Here is a 20,427-nt window from a genome sequence, read left to right on the forward strand (position 1 = left end):
GCATGTTCCAGGATGGTCTTTATAAGCTGGGGAGACTGAAGTGTGTTTGAAGTCCAAAGGAAAAATCCAGTAGAGGAGAAAGATTGAATCAATGTGGCTGACCCAGGACTTGAGTTGATATGGTGTCATATATCGTAACTGGCATGAGTTCCTACTGCCATCTGGTGGCTCAAGGGTATAATTAATATACTCTATGCTGAAAGTCCAGGGTACTAACCTTGTTCATGGTTCACCAACATTTATCTCTAAAGAACTCATATAAAGTAATAGGATCAATCACATCAGTCCTGGGAAAAGCGAATTTGGGAAAAAGCAGTGGCAAACTTAATGCCTCTAATAGGTGTATATGTGTTTTACGTTAGGCTTAACAAAGTGCAAGTTTGAGGTGCCTCCTTAATCCTTCCCCCTTTTTCTAGCTCCTTTCCAATATTGCTCTCTTTTTTCACAACCACTAACACTGCCACTATCAGAACCACTACCAGCACCACCACCAGTATAACAACACCATCGCTATCACCACCACTTTCTCCACTATCACCACCACCATCACTTCACCTCCACCACCTCCATTACCACTACCACTTTTATTAAAACCACCACTACTACCATTAACATCATCACCACCACCACCAACACCACCAGCATCATTAGAAACTTCACTATCATCACTACCACCACTTTCACCCCCACCTCCAGTGCCTTCACCACCACTACCACCACTACTACCACTTTCATCACTACAGCCACCACCATCACCACCACTATTATCACTTTCACCACTATAACCATCATTTTTACCGATCACTACACTTTCATCATTACTACAACCACCCTCATCACCTTCACCACCACCACCACCACCATCACCACCATCACCACTTTCACTAAAACCACCATCACAACTAGCATCATCAGCACTTTTGCGGCCACCACCATCACCACTCCTATTACCTTAACTGCCTCCACTATTACCACACCACCACCACATTTAACACCAGCCCCACAATACTTTTGTCACCACCACTACCACCATCATCTTTATCACTACCACCATTACCTTCACCACCACTACCACTACCATTGCCACCACTTTCACCACCACCATCACCTTCACCACCAACACCATCATCTTAACCACCACCACAACACTTCCACCACCATCACCACCATTACCTTTACCACCACCACCACCACCACCACCATTGCCACCACTTTCACCACCATCACCACTACCACCACTACTATCACCTTCACCACTACCACCATCATCTTAACCACCACAACACTTTCACCACCACCACCACCACCACCACCACCACCACCATTTCCACCTTTACCACCACCACCATCCCTCTCACCACCACCACCACCACCACCACCTTCAAAAACAGCATCATCAACACCTTCACTGTCATCACCTTCATCACTACCATCACCTTCATCACCATTACTACCAGCACCACCACCATTATCTTCACCACCATAATCACTCTTTCACCACCACGTTCACCACCATCACCACCACAATTTTCATCGATACCTCTAATGCCACTTTAACCCCCCACCATCACCTTTACCACCACCACCACCCTCACTATCATCACCACTGTCAATCATTATCATCACCATCGTCATTACTTCTTACATATTATACATTCACATTAATGGATTAAATATGCTATCTCATTTGAGTATGTCTTCATAAGTTCAAAATCATCCTCACCACCATCACCACCATCAGTCATCATCATCACCATAGTCATTACTCCTTACAAATTCACAATAATGGATTAAATCTGTTATGTCATTTGATTATGTGTTCATAAGTTCAAAACCATTTATTGAATATCCGTCTTATGCCTGTTGCTGTGCTAGATGTCAGGCACAAAGACCAAACATAGTCATTCATTTCTAGGAGCTTTTATTGAATGAAGTGATAAATGTAGTGAACTATGCAGTGTGTTGAGTGTTGTAATTATCATTAATACCTTTGAAACTTTATAAATAGGCCACTTAAGACTAAGAGTCCCAGAAGGCACTCTATATAGCAGAGACAATAGTGAATCCTAGTTTGTAAGATTAATAATAGTTAGTTATGGGAAAATAAGAAAGAGGCCTTTACATCTAGGGCAAAGTGAGTATTGAAAAATCATGAGACATTTAAAATTCTTTGAGTAGAATTGTGTGACAGCTGAGTACAATACTTGAGGGGTGGCAGAAAATAAGGCTAGACCACGAACAACTTTATGACCTAAGCAAAGGAACTTAAACTTATTATTATTTTTGTGTACTGGGATTTGAACTCAGAAGTATTCCACCACTAAGCCACATCCCCAGCTCTATTTTGTATTTTATATAGAGACAGGGTCTCACTGAGTTGCTTAGTGCCTTGCCATTGCTGAGGCTGGCTTTGAACTCACAGTCCTCCTGTCTCAGCCTCTTGAGCTACTGGGATTACAGGTGTGAGCAACCTCGCCTGGCTAGCATAAATTTATTATTATTATTATTATTATTATTATTATTATTATTATTATTATTATTTTGTAGTACTGGGGATTTTGAACCCAGGGCCTCATGCATGCTAGGTAAGTGCACTACCAGTGAGCTACATTCACAACCCTAAACTCAATTTTTATGGGTATGGGGAGTCATTGGAAGATACTACACAGGGGAGAAACAACATATAATTTACATTTTAATAACAGTTGGCACACATTGGACACTACATACTCTGCTAAACCCCTTTATGTGGACAAACTCATTTTGATCTTCACAATGGCATCTCACAGAGGCATGACACACAACCAGATCATCCTATGTCCTCCTGCAACTCTACTGGCATCAAGAGCATGTCAATGATGTGCACAATTTGGGCACCAGATACAATTGCTTTGGGGCAGCAAATAAGGGCAATTCTTTCCAGAATGTTAATGATTTCCCCATCCTTTGATTTCTCAGCCAGGCCTTTGGGAAGGGAAACCTGCACATTCAATTGCCAATGAAAATTCATTGAATTTCTGCTATTACTGCTGTCAAGTATGACTTGGTTTCTCTAGCACTGAAACCTTTGCCAATAAATGCGGTGAATTTATAAAATTTGCCAATTTACTGAATTTGAAGTCACTGTTTCAAAATAAAATTATAGCAAAACTGATTTTGGTGTTAGGTTTCTAGATTGGTTATTTCTGTTTTTCTGATTATTAGCAAGAACAGGGAAGATCATTCTTGATTTCATTATAAAGCCATCTCAGCAGGAGGCTGGAATTCCTTGTAGGTCAGGATGGACCGCAGCACTGGACATTTTAAGAGCAGAGCAGAGACACTCACATCTTAATAACTGCAAACTTATCCTGGGTCTATTGCTTTGCTCCATACTTCATTCAGATAAGTTTTTCAATGACTGTCTTTTATTGAATTTTTGCTTTAGTGTTTCTCAAAGTTGGTTTGAGGACCCATTGGAGATCCTGAAACTCATTGGGGTTGTATAAGGTCAAAATTATTTTCATAATAGTACTAAAATATTATTTGCTTTATTCTTTTCATTTACTCAGGAACGTAGAGTTTTCTAGAAGGTACATAATGCATATCTCACAAGAGATTCTCACATTTTCTTTTTCTCCCATTGGTGATGGAGAGGCAGCCTATGGACACAGCCTTAGTCCCATCACAAGAGACTTAATGCAAACAGAAACACGAGAATTCAGCTCTGTTCTAAAGCACATATTAAAGAGGTTCACCAAAAATGTAAAACAATGGCACTCTTCTAATATTTTTGAAAATACTAATTATTTTCCACCAAAATGCTTATTTCATGTAATAGGATTAATATTATTTTTAAATCAGTAAATAAATGAATATTTAAAAATGTCTTTGACTTAATTTCTAACATAATAAATACCAATTGCTAAATCTGTATTTAAAGAGCTTCTTGGGATTCTCTAAATTTTAAGAGTGTAAAGGCATCCGGAGACTGAAAAGTCTAAGAATATTAGTTTAGAGAATTCACTGTGTAAGACATTTCTCAGTGACATTAAGAGGAAGGATACTTGTCTTAGTTTGCTTGTGCCCCTTCTCTTGCCCTGAAAGAAAACAGATCCAGCAAAAAATGCATATGTTTACAGGTCCCTGGTCTCCTGGTGTCAACATTCCTCTCTGTATAGTTGGTCTGTTTCCTTGGTAACTAAACTGTAGCTGCCACCTGTGGCCTATTAGCAACCTCCCTTGACTGGTGGGATTCCACAGGGCAATGACCCTCTGGAAATAATTAGGGAACTTGGTAAGGAAGTTTCCTGAAGCAGGAAATTGGTTCCTTTGGAACTTGTTAAACATTAAACTCCACAGCCAAAGTCATGAAAACATTTACTGAAATTAGTAATAGTGTTCAGGTCTTCTGGGATCAGTTACCAAGGGTAAATAGTGTCAGAAACCAGTGTTTATTCTTAAAGATTTAGGTGACAGCTTTAAGCTATGATGAGGGAACAATTATGTTAAAATGACTCCTGGGTTTCTAAGGAAGCCACACTTTAAAGTCTCTCCCTGGAGCTGACATTGGCTTTGAGTAGGGGTGTGAGATGTAAGTGAAGTTTACTTTAAATCCAGATGTTCCCTTCACCGGGTCTCTTTTGCCATGGTAGACTTCAGTAATAGTTACAAAGTTTCGCTGAACCTGGAGAAGTTGGCCAAACTGTAGATAATCAAAGCCAACAGGGAATTTCTGACAACTTGATTAGTCTCAGTTAAAAGCAATAGAATTTTTCCTGGATAACACTTTGAGGCCTTTGAAGACTTGTCCAACACAAGCACATGAATCTAGACATGACAAATCCATAAGCAAAATCCACTATGTTTTTCCTGAAAACAAAAATACAGAGGAAAAGAACGAGAGGCAGAGTCCAGATGTCCCCTCCTCATGACACATTCTGCCTCTGACAGGTAGATTCCCCACTCAGGGCTGGAGCCTCTGGCCCCAGTTCTGTCTCAGGCCATACCCAGGCTCTCACAGAGTGGCTTGTCTGAAAGAATGGTGGTGCCATTTCCTCCTCCTTCTTTTTAAAAAATGTTTTTTAGTTATAAACAGATGCAATATCTTTATTTTTTGTTTATCCATTTTTATGTGGTGCTGAGGGTGGAACCTAATGCCTCACATGTGCAAGGCAAGCGCTCTGCCACTGAGCCACAACCCCAGCCCCCATTTCCTCCTCCTCCTGAATGTCATTTAATTACTTATAGATGTTCTGAAATGCAAAAAAGTTTTAGTTCCACTTGAAATATCAACAAATTGCATTCAGAAGAGCATGGGCAGATGGGGAAAACATTACAATGTGAAAATTTTGTAAGAAAAGAAGAAAAATACAGAAACATAAAATATAATGAATATTTGCTATGCACTGGGCACTTTGCTGAGCACTTTGTACTCTCATTTAGTACTCATTCCAATCTGGTAGTTTAGCCACTACTATCACTTTCATTTTAAGCCCTAGGTAGCATACAAAAGGCTCTGTGGCGGAAGGAAAGAAGTCCTAGACAAAGACTCATTTTACTCATGCCTCGCTGTGGAGAACTCATATACATCATCCAAGGCTAAGCGGATAAGTGGAAATTTATTCCAAGTTCCTGCTTTTTGACTATTACCTATTTATCATGTCCCATTTACTTCTTCATTCAACTAATGTGTCCTAGAGTGTCACTCATGCTAGACCAGAAAATAAGAAGCCAAAATAGATATTGTTTCTACCCATATGGGCTTCTGAGACAGAGCAGTAAACATAGATAAGATAATCATATAAATCAGCATACAAGCCAAGAGAAGTGTTTGAAAAAATATATCATGTATGTATGTATCTATCATCTTTCTGTCTAGATTTAGCCTTGAAAACTCAAGAAAGACATCTCTAAAAAAATGATATTTACATTAAAATCTGAAGTTTGAGTAGGTATTAAGCAAGGAGTTCATGGAGAATAGATGGAAGAGAGAGTCTTACGTAGTATACAAAAGGCTCTGCGGCAGAAAGAATGAAGTCCTAGGCAAAGAAGATAAGGCCCAGTGTGTGATATGTGATTTGAGAGGTGTTAGGAGCAGATATGTCCAAACTTAGCACTTCACTAAAAAAGCTATAGGAAAGGCTGCATTACTATATTTTGATTTTTTGTTTGTTTTGAATTTTGGGGCCTGTTTTTCTTGTGTAAAAAATATCTCAAGTAAAGAGGATAGAGAATAGTGTAATGAACATTCATGTAACCAGCACCAAATTAAAGAAAGCACTTTATATCAGTCAATGCTTTTGAATAATGTGGCTTCAGTGACATTTGAAGTCCTTTGTTTGACACTGAAAAGTTTTAAACCAGGACAGATGTGAACAGATTTTCATTCTGAAAAGATCATAGAAAAGTAGTAGGGTAGACAGTGAACAGAAGGAAAACTGCATGAATGTGGGGTTCAACTGGCTAGCTTCTGAGGCTGTCCAGGTGGGCAGTGTGATGGGCTGTGTTCGGGAGGTGAGAGAGGAGACGGGCAGAAGAGACGGATGGGGGAGATATTAGGATGAATTGTCATGACTGTTAATGATGGTTTGATTAAGGAGAGTAAAATTGTGGAATGGGCTAAAGATATCTCCTGAAATAATCTATCATGAAATGAAGCAGTATTTCTAGAAGGGGAAATTATCTTAAAGATTAAAAAAAAAAAAGAAAAACCATATAAAAATTGAAACATAATAAGGACATTGTTGAAAACAATACAGGTTACACTGACTGGATTGTCTAGAAGAAAACTTCCAACTAGCCTGCCATCTGTGGGTTATAGATGTGCTGAGATGTCTAGAATTTTCATGTCTATTGCCTCCAGGTAGAAGTTAAAAAAAAAATGTTTAGACCATTATACCATGCATACATTATTATTTTCCAAGTATTCCATGATGTGTAAAAAACTGGTAAGTGTTGCTATATAACAGTGTAGAAAATAATCCCCTTCATTAAGATCTTTTGGATGGTTACAAAATAATCATAGCATCATATTGAACCTAGCAAATTATTTTTATCTATAGGTATGTATCATTTTCATCATTCTAATTTTGTTTTTTCCTCTCTCTTCTACATGTTTACATGTTTTATTTTCATTTTTTTTTTTAAGAAAAAATTGTTTTCTCCCTTGGGTGGTCTTCTCTAGGATATGCCAGTTATCAATCACTTCAGAGTTAGAATTTTTTCCTTTAAAGTCAAGTGTATTGATTTTCTGTAATTCACTTATTTCATGACATTTTAAAAAATATTTATTTTTTAGTTGTAGTTGAACACAATACCTTTGTTTTATTTATTTATTTTTATGTGGTGCTTAGGATTGAACCCAGGGCTCACACATGCTATGTGAGTGCTCTACCGCTGAGCCACAACCCTACCTCCATGACATTCTTTTTATTAATTTATTTCTACCCCTTTTTACCTCATCATTAGTAACACTTTTGTAGCCTCTTTGATTGATTGTTTCATTTTATTAATCATTCTCATTTAAAAATAATGTTGGCTTGCCTAGCTTGGTTTGATTCCCAGCACTGAAAAAAATTAAAGTTGAGGATGCAAATTTTCTTCAATTTACCCCATTGGACAAACAGTGACAATGCAACACCTTCATTTGATGATAGTGACACATTTATAATTATGCCATGAAAGGAAAGGTATGTTATAAAACGTAAGCGGGGCTTGGTGACACATTCCTGTAATGCCAGTGGCTTGAGAGGCTGAGACAGGAGGATCATGAGTTCAAAGCCAGCCTCAGCCATGGTGAGGCACTAAGCAACTCAGTGAGATCCTGTCTCTAAATAAAACACAAAATAGGGCTGGGGATATGGCTCCGTGGCTGAGTGCCTCTGAGTTCAATCTCTGGTACCCAAAACAACAACAAAAATCCCCAAAAAAATATTAATCAGGAAAGTATTTATTTCTAAGTGCTTAGAACATTTTTTCCCTACTTTTTATTACCGATTTCAGTTTTAATCTCCTTGGTAAAAAACAAAACAAAACAAAACAAAACTGTCTCCATATGACTTCTACTTCTTTTTTTGTCATGTTTGATTATTTCTTTTAGATCAAGTGTGTGTCTATTCTGTAATTTCTTTCATGTGCAAATGTGAACAGTGAGGTGGGGACTTTTCCTCTCTGCCTGCTTTGCTCCCAGGGTCTTGTCCCAATATGCACCACAATAGGGGCAAATTATCTTCTTTTTGGAATTTGGTGTTAGGATCACCCAGTGGGGGTGTCCACCTACACCTGACTTATCTCTTCCCCAAACAAAGAACATTTCCCAAATTAGCATATCATCCTCTGCAGGGGTCATTAGTCCCAACATCATTCCAATTTTAGACTATGTGCTGCTGAAACAGCACTGATTCCTATCATTTAAGATTTACTGAGATCTTCTTGTTAGTCAAATAGATGAAAGAGTTATGTGTCATAAGCATTTGGAAAGCATATACTACCCCAGAGATCTAAAGTGAAACTCATGCCCAGATACACGCATTCACACAGAAATCCAAGTTTCTGCTTCATCAAAAGGTCCATGGATCAATTCACAAGATCATCTGCCTGCTGCCACCTGCTGGCCCAACAGGAGCTCAGACGCCTCCATCTCACTGTTGACCTCTGTCCATCTGCTCCTCTGGGCCTCATCTCAGGTTGTTGCCATTGTGGCGAGGCCTGGCTACTGCTGGAACCTGGAACATCTGGGCCGTTCAAAACAAAATGTGTTCACGTGGAGAGATTCAAGAATTGTTAGATAGAATTGCTAAAACACCATTTGACAGATCATGAGACTTTAGGGGGTGGGGGAAGTAAAAAATAATACATGATTTATGACTGTAAGATAGAAACAGCCAGTTTATGGAAATGCTATTCCCAATACTTTTTTTTTAAGTTGATTTTTTGGGGGCTTCACAAAAATCATCAGCAAATACAAATAACTTTGTTTCTTTTCAATATTATAGTCTCTTAAGTCTGATGGCTAAAACTTTATAATTTTTCTACATCAGAAGAGCCCAACTGAGATTTGGGTGATAACAAGTCTCCCCTGACTCTCAGTGCTGTCAGTATGTTGGGACCAGGGAGAAGTAGAAGGCCAGATCAATGTCATCTGGAGATAGTGGGAACTTAGAGACTCACTTTCTCTAAAATGATGTAAATGGGGAGATATGTTACCTCTGACAAGGGTCATTCTGCCCAGGCACAGTTCCTCACTGAGTCAACCCAGAGGCTGCTATCCCTGTACCTTGTAAATTTTTGATAGTCTTGTGTTCATCCACTCTCTCAGTCAGGGACTACAGGAAATAGAAGGCATGCTTACAAGGTTTTAGAAAAAAAATTAATGAAGAGGCTATTTACCAAGACATGGGCAGGGTTGAAGGAATCCACAAGAGAGGCTGAGACACTCTGAAACTAGAAACAACATTAACTAAATGTTCCTAGGTCTGAAATGGTAAAAAGGAATGAGAATTACCATGGCCACAGGGATGTGAGAACTCTCTACATATTAATGGCAGTTACCTGTTTATTTTTTGAAATTTTCACTTTATTTTTGATTTGGCTATTTTTTTTCAGCATGTAGGACATTTCAAATAGTTTTTTTAAAAATCTGAATTACTTTATTTCCATTATTTTGCCTTCAATAATGTAAGAAAATATTTTCTTACTTGTAAAGATTTAAAAATTTTACCAGTAATCTGGTACCTTGTGGCTTTCCTAATAAAACATTTGTTGTACTATTCATTGAAATGTCTATATATTTATATAGCTGTGTATACACCTTCTTATATGTGTGTGTGTATATATATATATGTATGTGTGTGTATATATATATATATATATATATATACTTACACACATCTAGTTTAAAGTGTATATATAGAATAGTTACATATTTATGTTCTATGTAAGCCATGGATGCATATATTAAGTTGGATGCCTATTATTTTATTGGTTTGGAAACACTTCTATACAATATGAATATTAAATTGAATTGTATTAAATTTTTGTCAGCTTTTTTGCTGCTGTGACCAAGACAAGAGCAATTAGTAGAGGAGAAGTTTATTTGGGGGCTCATGGTTTCACAGGTTTCAGTTCATAGATAGCTGACTCCATTGCTCTGGGCCTGGGATGAGTTAGAACATCCTGGTGGAAGTGTGTGGCAGAGGAAAGCAGCTGGGAATATGGAACCAGGAAGCAGAGAAAGACTAAGATCAGCTCACAAAATAGATACCCCAATGACTCACCTCCAGCCATACAATCACCATAAACTTAACACCTGTCAGGGGTTTGATTCACTGATTTGGTTAAAATTCTCTTAATCATTTCACCTTTAAACTTCCTTGCATTGTTTCACACATGAGCTTTTGGGGGATACCTCATATCTAATCTAAATTACTAGATTTCAAATATTTTCCACAATTTGCTGTTTTATAGTTTATTTCTAATAGTATTTCAAGTGTGTGTGATCAAATATGTTATAACTTTCCTTTAGAAATCCTAGTCTTGACATCACCTTAAAAAATCTTTTTAACATAAAATTTATAAAAAATAGATTCTAATTTTTTTCCACAGACACATTTATATTTATCTAGCTATGTTATAAGCTAGAGAAATTTTTTTCCCAAAATAAGTTGTCTGATACTACTTTTGAATAACATGTTTTTATCTGCAATAACTTGAAATACTTTCTTCATCTTGTATTACATTCCCAACTATACATCATTTGTTGTTGGGTCTATTCTGTTTATTGATCTATTTTCTTTATCAAGGATATTACCACATAACTAGATAATGTAGGTTAATTACTAATTTTGTTGTAAAACATATACAACATTATTATTCAAAATTAAATCTCTAGTCTTCTATATCTTTTCTAGTAAATTTCAAGTTTCAAAGACTATTTCATTGGTGTTTTGCTTAATTGAGATACAATTTACATACCATAAAATATTCCAATTTAAAGCATACAATTCAGTGACTCTTAGTATATTCATAAGGTGTTCAACCATCATCCCTATTAAATTCCAGAATGTTTTCATCACCTTAAAAGAAACCTCTACCCTTTATCGGTCACTCCCCAATATGCCTTCTGCTCAGTTACATACAATTAATCTATTTTGCTTCTATGGATTTGTCTATTTTGGGCTTCTCATATAAATGGAATCATACTAATATTGCTTCTTTTTTTCACTCATATTTTAAAGGTTCATTCATGTTGGGGCATGAATCATTACTTCATGCCACTTTATGCCATAATAAAAGTCTGCTGTAGGATATACTAAATTTTGTTTATACATTAATCAGTTGATAAGCATTTGGATAGTTTTAATTTTATAATTTTGGCTCTTTTATTTAAGTCTTTGATCCATACTGAAATAATGTTTATATATGGTCCAAGGTAGAGATGTCTACAATCATTCTTTTGCATATAGATATCCAGTTATCTTGACACTATTTATTGAAATGTCATTGGAATTTTAATGAAAAATTATTTGCATGTCTAAGAAAAATAGGTGAGAGTAATATTTGTAATATTGAATTTTATCATTAGAGAAAATAATATGTCTGTCTTTTCTATTTATTAAAATCCTTATGTTTCTGCATAAAATTGTATGATTTTTTTGCTTGCTTATTTTCACATATGTTTTGAACATTCCCTGATGCTCCATTTGTTGTTATTGTGAATGGAATAATTATGAATAACACTGTATTAAAGTTCTCAAAAAATTATGTTTTTAATCAAAGTTAAAACTGTACATTTTAAAAGAATAACTTGTCTTAAAAGTTAAAAAAAAATCAGTGTACTTAGTCTTCTTTCTTCTAAATTTTCTCCTTCCTCAGAGGTGACCTTTTGTGTGTGTGTGTGTGTGTGTGTGTGTGTGTGTGTTGCTTCAAATCAAAATGCTAGGCAAGAGCTTTATCAATTGCCAAACTATATTCCCAGCCCCCAAATAACCAATTTTAATTATTTTATTTGAAAAGTTTGGTAATTTTCATCGTATCTTTAAAAATTGAACTTGCATTGGTATTTCCTGATTTTTCTGTTTTAAGTAATATCCATTCACTTCCTATTCGGAAATGAGTACTTACCTCTCTTCTCTGTCTCTCTGTAGTATACATATCATCATTTCTCATTACCTCACACTCCTAATGTAGATTAGACCAACATTTAGTCTTTAATAATTAATTAACTGCTCGTGTAATTCATAACTGAAAGGTATGGTAAATATAATTTTTCTTCTTCCTTGAGTCAGGGTAACTGAAGAGCTTTCTCTTTTTTCTATAGTTAACTATTAGGGCTAGGTGCATGGCTCAGTTGGTAGAGTACTTGCCTCACATGCACAAGGCCCTGGGTTCAATCCCCAGCAACACACACACAAAAAAAGCAAATTTGAGGTTAACTGTAAGAAACTATACTTCTCTTCAGTCTCCAAATTCTTCTTTGGCTACCTAAAAATTCTCAGAAGACTTGATTTCGCATTGGATAATCTACAGATTTTATTATTTGGGAGAGGACCCACAGGAGGGTTTTCAGATGTGCTCCCATGCTTGTTTGTCTGATGCATTGGTCTCTTGTTGGGAGTGTTTTTCTCTTTTATATTAGATTTCATTTTCTTGTATCTTATATCTTTATTGCTTGACCCCTCCATTTTGATAAAAGGTATTTTTCAAGTGGCTTCCTGAGAAAGAATATGTGGAAGGTAAATTTTTCCAGGTACTGGTTGTTTAAAAATATCTGTAATCTACCCTGGCCTTAGCTAATTATGAAAGTTTAAATTGGAAATCATTTTAAAAAAATGGTTTGTTTTTTTTTTTGTGTGTGGCAATGGGGGTGAAACTCAGGGGTGCTCTACCTCTGAATTATATACCCAGTCCTTTGTACTTTTTATTTTGAGACAGAGTCTCATTGAATTGTCCAGGCTGGCCTTGAACTTGTGATCATCCTGCCTCAGCCTCCTTAGTTGCTGCATGTACAGGCATGTGCCACCACAGCTGGCTGGAAATTATTTTTTAAGAAGAATTTTGAATTACTCTTTCACTGTTTTCTAGCTTATTATCCATTTGCTATGTATAGTTTCAATGCCATTCACATTGCTAATGAAGCCTGTTCTTTACTTTCCTATCTCTGGAATCTTGCAAAATCCATTTTCTGACCCTTTTGTCTGAAGTTACAAAACACTAAGCCTTGGTATACATCTCTTTTTATATGGTCTACTGGGTCTTTATATGACCTTTCACTAAGTATTATATTCTTTATATTCTACAAAGAGAGATATTGAGAATAGACTCTGACTTTGATGTGGGAGAAGATGGACCATATATAAATGTCCTGCCTTTTTATTTTTCAAAGCTTGGAGTCAATAGCTAGGGTAAATCAAGAAAATCATAAATGTCAGAGTTTTTGTGGTGGCCAATAGAAACATGAGAGGAAGATTATTGCTTTTCAATTTTCTACTCTGTTATACTTTTAGAGATTTTTAAAGCATGTGCATATTTTACTTTTAGAATTAGAATATGAAACTATATAAAACTAAAATTGTATATGTTTTATGACCAATCAATTCTGCTTCTTAGGAGTCTTTTCCCAGTAGCATTCTCTTTACAACTGTGGACTGCAGCAATATTTGTAGTGAAAAAATTGTCTATCAATACACAAATGAAACCAGGTGTGGTGGTGCACGCCTATAATCCCAGTTACTAGGGAGACTGAGGCAGGAGAATCACACATTTGAGGCCAACCTGGACAATTTAGCAAGACACATCTCAAAATAAAACCAAATAAAAATAATAAGCAAATGATAAATTAAATTGTGGTACAACATGCTACATGCTATGTCATGTGTAATTGGAGTTATGAGTCTTTCTACCTTCTTTCTTTGGCCTAAGAAACAATACTATTGATTTTTTAAAAAACGTGGTAAAATGATTCTCATACTTATTTTTTCCCCCAGTGACATGTGAAGATATGAGAGGAGTAATGACGTAACTGTGGAGACCATAGAAATCTGAACTAGTCATTTTTATTCCCTCTTAGAACCAAAGGGTGTGTTCTGTGTTCTCTACAGGAAGGCCTCTAGGGGAAGCTCTTCCACTGTGGGGAGATCTACCAGCGTCTAGCTGTCTGAGTGAATTCAGTTGGCCTTCTCTACTCCAGGCTTAAAATGGTTCAGGTTCAAGTTTAAGTGAAAAAAGCAAGTCAGACAAACGTGTATTTCTAAAATGCGTGCACATGTATACCTATGTGTTTGTATATATATCAGGTATCCATGCTTATATATACATATTTATAGACTATATTTGATTGAATATATTTAAGAAATATTGTATTTGCATACTATATATAAAATGCAGAAGAATTTTGGAAGAATGCACATAAAATTGTGAAAGCATATGTAGGGTAAGTAATGGTAGGTAGGAGGAAGATGGAATTTTTACCTTTTTTCTCAATGTATTGTTAGAATCTATAGTTTTTACAATGTACTTATTAAGTAATTTAGAAAAATTAAATTTAAAAAATGAGGAAAATATATGAAGTTTCAATAGCAGTTGTCTCTAGGATGTAAGGTTTTGGAAGTCTCTATTACTTATCTTTTAAATTTAATATTTTAAAATAATAATCTTGTATTATTTGTTATACTTCATAGTAGATAATGAAGAAAGTTGATATTTGGAGATGGCTAGCCTCCCCTGAACTGTGTTGGTTGATGGCTATGATCATGATGATACTCTTTCTTGTTTCTTACATTTTTTTAAGAGAGAGGGAGAGAGAGAGAGAGAGAAAAATTTTTTTTTAAATTTATTTTTAGCTCTTGGTGGACACAACATCTTTATTTTATTTTTATGTGGTGCTGAGGTCGAAACCCAGCGCCCCGTGCATGCCAGGCGAGCGTGCTACTGCTTGAGCCACATCCCCAGCCCCTGTTTCTTACATTTTGAGAATGAATTTTTGTGCTTTGATTTTAAGATCACTTTTTTCGTTTGGTTTTCCCCTTCATTAATATGATCACCCAGTAGGGAGTCAGAGGAGGTGTCAGTTTCAGATATAATTTGTTTGATTTTCATGTTCATGGAAGAATTATTTTCAGTATTGCCTTTTTTCTTATTTTTCTCCTTATTGGAATTCTGTGTGACAATTTCATTGTAAAAAATAGTTTTTCTGTTCACAAAGGTTTAACAGTGTTGACCCTATTTATATCAGCTCTATTTAAGCTTCATTTATTTAATTTACACTTCACTGACAGATCTCTGAGAAGCTGAAGTACATAAAGTTCTATCTTTCCCATCAGCTTTTGCTATACTTCAAATGAATGTGGCTGCCACTATTTTTTTATTCTATTTTTATGTCAACAATTTTTTAAAAATTTAAAAATTTATTTGTTAGCTGCCACTATTATTATTACAAACTTATTTAACCTCACTTCTTGCTCAGTTGTGTTTAGGGGTTTTCAGAGGAAGTATGGCTCACAGGTAGATGATCAGTCAATTTTTTGGGGTGGTACAGGTACCTGGTAATATCAAAGACACAGTAATATGAAGACTAAATTTTTAGATAAGAAAATGAAGAATATCTGGGTAACAACATGCTTTTCTTCATAGAACATTAAAAACATATGCTAATCAATAATACATAAAAGACAAAAAGAAAAAATCTTAGTGAAGAAATGATAATTGAGATGAAATAACTGTAAGCAAGAAAGAATGAAAGTGATCTAAATAATCATAATATGGCCAGACAGGTGGCACATGCCTGTAATTCCAGCAGCTTGGGAGGCTGAGATAGGAAGATCAAAACTTCAAAGCCAGCCTCAGCAATTTAGTGAGGCCCTAAGCAACTTAGGAAAACCCTGTCTTAAAATAAAAACTAAAAAGGGCTGGGGATGTAGCCTAGTGGTAAGAGCCTCTGGCTTAGATCCCCAGTATCAAAAAATAATAAATAAATAAATAACAATAAAAAATTAATACGATTTGCTTTGCATACAGGAAAGTGAAGCACGGGTATTGCATAAAATTGAATTAGTGCTGCTACACAAATTTGAGTCTTTTCCAACTATTTATTTGTTTGTGTTTGCTACCATGAGAATAAAATCTCCACAATAGGTACCTAATATATATATATATATATATATATATATATATATATATATATATATATATTTGTTGGATGGATAAATGGACTGAAAACCTTAATTCCAAGAGTTTTTCCTTCCCTTTTTATAGGCAACTGATCGTATTCCCAGCATCTTTGCAGAATGTTCATAAGCCTTGTAGATAAAATTTTTTCTTCATTATAGAAAAAAATTAAAGCTTAAGAAAAGCATTTAAATTCTGAAATTTAGAAGTTTATCAGAGAGAAAGAATTGCCTTTCCACTAATCACCTAAAGCCTATCAGTTGGAAATCTTACCTACATACACAGAGATCAAATAGCCATTTCAGTCCCTCACTGTTAAGGAAGGACCAGAAAGGATCAGACATTTGAGAAAAGCCTCTAAGAAGAAGGCAAAAGCAGCAGACAGGGATGTGGACAAACAGATAATGCAAGGAACAGAGGAGATCTAAGAAGATATTGTATTAAATAAGTACATGAAGATATTAAGAGGTAACAACGGGGGCTGGGGTTGTAGCTCAGTGGTAGAGTGCTTGTCTAGCATGTGTGTGCGTAGCACTAGGTTCGATTCTCAGCACTACATACAAATATATAAAATAAAGGTACACTGACAACTGAAAAAAAAAAGAAGTAAAAACGGGCTGGGTGTGGTGATGTACTCTAGTAATCATGGCAACTGGGGAGGTTGAGGCAGGAGGATGCATGTTCAAGGCTAGCCTCAGCAATTTAGTGAGGACCTAAGCAAAAATAAAAAAATAGAAAGGACTGGGAATGTGGCTCAGTGGTTAAGTGCCCTTGGTGCCAATTCCTGGTATCAAACTTGGCTGGCCTCAAACTTGTGATTCTCCTACCTGAGCTTCCTGAGTTGCTGGGATTATAGGCATGCACCACCATGCTTGACTAAGTGAACTCTTGGAAATTAACAGTAAAAAGAATTACATGGGAAAGTCCCCGATACGAATGGATTTTCAGATTGAATTTTATAGCTCCTTGTTCATTTATTTATTTATACAGGGTCTCTCTATGTTGTCCCAGAGGATTTTGAACTAGTAATCCTCCTGCTTGACCTTCCCAGTCCACCAGCATGCCTGGCTAAAATGCTTGTTAGATTAAAAACAGACTGTTGCAACAACATAGTAATATTTCAGCACACAAAGGATAAAAGATTTTATAGAAAGGGTGAAAAAAATCCCCAAACATATCTCTTAAGTAAAACAAGTATCAGAATGGAACACTGGTTGCTGGAAAATCATAGAATACTGCTGTGACATTTCTGAGGATAAAAAGATTTTCAATCTAAAATTTTATTTTACCTCAAACTATCAATCTAGAATGAAGCTAGAATAAAGTTCTTTTAAGAAGCCAGGAACTCAACACGTATTTCTCATTACATTCAAGGGAGTTGCTTGAGGAAATGCTTCAGCAAAATGATGGAAAATATGAAGAAAAAGAGGAAATCAGATTCACAAGAGAATAAAATAATCTGGTATCACAGCACACAGGTTGTGGTAGATTGTGAGATTCTTGCAGTCAGATCAAGTTTATCTGAACTCTATCTACTCTTCGTCCAACCCTGGGCTGAGGAAAGTGTGAGAGACAATGTTTGTGAGATAGGCAAATCACCAAAAAGGGCCAATGTGTGAACGGGCTACAATCCAAGACCTGGTCTTCAACCCTTCACAGATAGAGGCTCTCCGTCATGGCCCCAGAATTCATCTGATTCAGGCCTTCTGAGTTGCCCTAGCAAAGGAAGTTAATGGATATGGTCAGAAGCCGATGCCACATTAGTCAATTACAGTAAGAAAAATTAGAAATCTAAGTTCAAGTGACCTGGAAACCTCTCCCTCGCCCCACTTAGCTAGTGAGCCTGGAATCAGTTTTGGGGAATTCGGCTATGATGTGATATTAAATGGCAACTGGTGGGGGGATTTTGATGTGTCCATTCCTCAAACCAAGAGAGACGGATATTGGGTTTGGACCCATAGGTGCCCCCTCCCATGGATAATTTCTGATGACACTGTCTGTGGCCTCTGCTCTCCTTTCTGCTTCCTTTGCTGACACATTCTCCTTCTAAACAAAGCTTTGTTTCTAGAGCATGACACCTCCTGTGTACTGTTCCATAAGGACCAAGACTGCACTGTGTGAATGGAGGACGACGTGAAGGCCAACCAAAGAAAGAAATGGGTCATCCAGAGATGATGAAGACACATCTCCTGTCCTCAAGGAACTGTCAGTCCAGTGGGGGTGACAGATGTGCAAGCTTCCCTCCCAACAAAGGCAGTAGCTGTGGTGAAGAAGACCTGTAGGGGAGAAAGAGGGTATTTTCCTTTTGGCCTGGCCTCATTTCCTGTTTTGCGTTATTTCTGCAGGGTTTGTCTCTTCAGGTTGACACTGTTTTTATGACTAAGAAAGATATACAAATAAAACTATCCATGGAGAGCAGCTATTTATGGAGAGTTTAAAAAGGCTGGGAAGACTGCACTTCATGTTTTTCAAGGGGCACCAGTGCTGTAACTTTCCTAATAATATCCTCATAATTTTCTCAATAACAGGATTAGTATTAAATCCCAGGGGAAAGTTGCAAGAACCCATTTTCTCAAGTTATTTAAAACTCAGAATCAAAAAATTCCCCCCATTTATGCCACGGTGTGAACCTGGTAACAAGACATTCGAGATAACAAGGGCTTGCAAGTAAGTGGTTTCTAGCTCTAATACCTCAGATATTTTTTTAAAAAGTTTATTTGAAAATTATAACTCACAGGTATTGAATTTAACTTAAGGAAGTTAAAAAAGAAACCAAGACCCAAATTAATCAGGAGTATGTAGTATATCTGACAGTTTAGTTTACCTTGAACATTAAATCAATATTTTTATTATAATATGATTAACTTCTGCAAAGTTTGTTAAGGTATAAAAACTTGGAGCATTTTTTTTAAGGAAACACTTTCAAGGCTCTTAAAGAAATTTTTTCTTCTTAGTCGTAAAGTTCGTAACAGGGGCTTTGAATTGTTTGTTGCTCCTTTGCTAACTAAGCAAAGGTTTTAGATTTAGAGGCTACTCCTTTCTTTTCTTTTATTCATATAGCTGAATTTTTGTAATTATTAGGTCCTCATTTATCACACCTCAGAAATTGGTTTTCACTACAAAAATGAAAGGTTCAAATGGGATTTAAACTGTCAAAAAAATTGGGTCCACTCTAGGTGCTTTTTGAATCATGACAGTAATTTGATCCTATAGCTTAAGAATATAGAGAATATAGAAATAAAAGGAATTGCAGGGCTCAGACATCTACTCTGATGCAAATTATTCACCAGTTGCCACTTGTCCAATGGAGACTCAGCATGGGTTCTTTGGAGAGAATATATAAAGGCTGCAGGAAGTTAACAGAGGTGCTTTGTTCAATTCCATGTTGTATTTATGTACCTGAGAACACTTTGGACAAAAGCAAGCTAGGCTTCTGGTGCAGATGGTAGACTGAGTGTGACAAGCTCTGCTATGCTGTGATAACCACTGAGAACAGGCTGACGCACAGGCCAGCCCCATGTTCGCAGGGCTCCTGGCAAGCCCAGCTCTGAGCTCTCTCATGGTGAGAACAGCAGGGAGGCAGTTCAGTCCCTTTGGACATAAGTGCAATAGGCTACAGTCCCTATACTGCTCCAGAGAAGCAGGTTGAAACCCATACCAGCCCCATTTAGATGTACAGTTATAAACCACAGGAATTTTGTGCTAGATTCAGCCCCTACTCCACCAGAGATGCCACCCAGGTCACTGTATTTCCCATTCCTTCTTTTCTTAAAAAATATTTAAATGATAAAGACTTTATATATTCAAGTGTACAATGTCATGACCTGGTATTTACATACATAGTGTAGTGAATGAAAGTGAAAAAATTGAGTGAAGAAAGTTGCAAAGCCTCTCAGGCTGGCCTCAGGTTTTGGAGCAGCATCTATTCCTCTATGGATAAAAGCAGTTGAGCAATCCCCTGCCAATTTTCTCAAGTTTGATTCTGACCTCCACCACTTGCTCACTATGTCATTCAGGATGTCACTTAATCTTCTCTAAGTGCCACTTTGTTTATCTGTATCTTGATTAATCAGAATGACATCTGATCTAATGTGGATGACTTGAGATACACCCAAGTATGCAAAGTGCTTAGTACAGTGCCTTAAGGGTAGGAAGGCCCAGTCCCTGGTAAGTGCCTGGCTGCAGACCCCAGCTTTTTTGCAGTTTTCTTGGGAAATTTCCAACAGATTCCTTTATGTATTCCTTATGTCAGCTAAGTTCAAAACATGATAAAGGAATCAAATA

General features: G+C 36.6%; 1 protein-coding gene across 1 annotated transcript in view; it reads left to right on the forward strand.

The window, feature by feature from the left end:
- The window catches only part of LOC144254172 (mdm2-binding protein-like), a 62,884-nt gene extending 44,608 nt beyond the window's left edge, over nucleotides 1-18,276 (forward strand). Inside the window, exon 6 of the mRNA XM_077797169.1 lies at nucleotides 18,200-18,276. Within this exon, the coding sequence (XP_077653295.1) occupies nucleotides 18,200-18,264 (65 nt within the window). The 3' untranslated portion in view covers nucleotides 18,265-18,276. The remainder of the gene's footprint in view (nucleotides 1-18,199) is intronic.
- Nucleotides 18,277-20,427: the final 2,151 nt, after the last annotated feature.

This window comes from Urocitellus parryii, chromosome 4 (genome assembly GCF_045843805.1).
Source record: "Urocitellus parryii isolate mUroPar1 chromosome 4, mUroPar1.hap1, whole genome shotgun sequence".
Classification (NCBI taxonomy): Eukaryota; Metazoa; Chordata; class Mammalia; order Rodentia; family Sciuridae; genus Urocitellus; species Urocitellus parryii.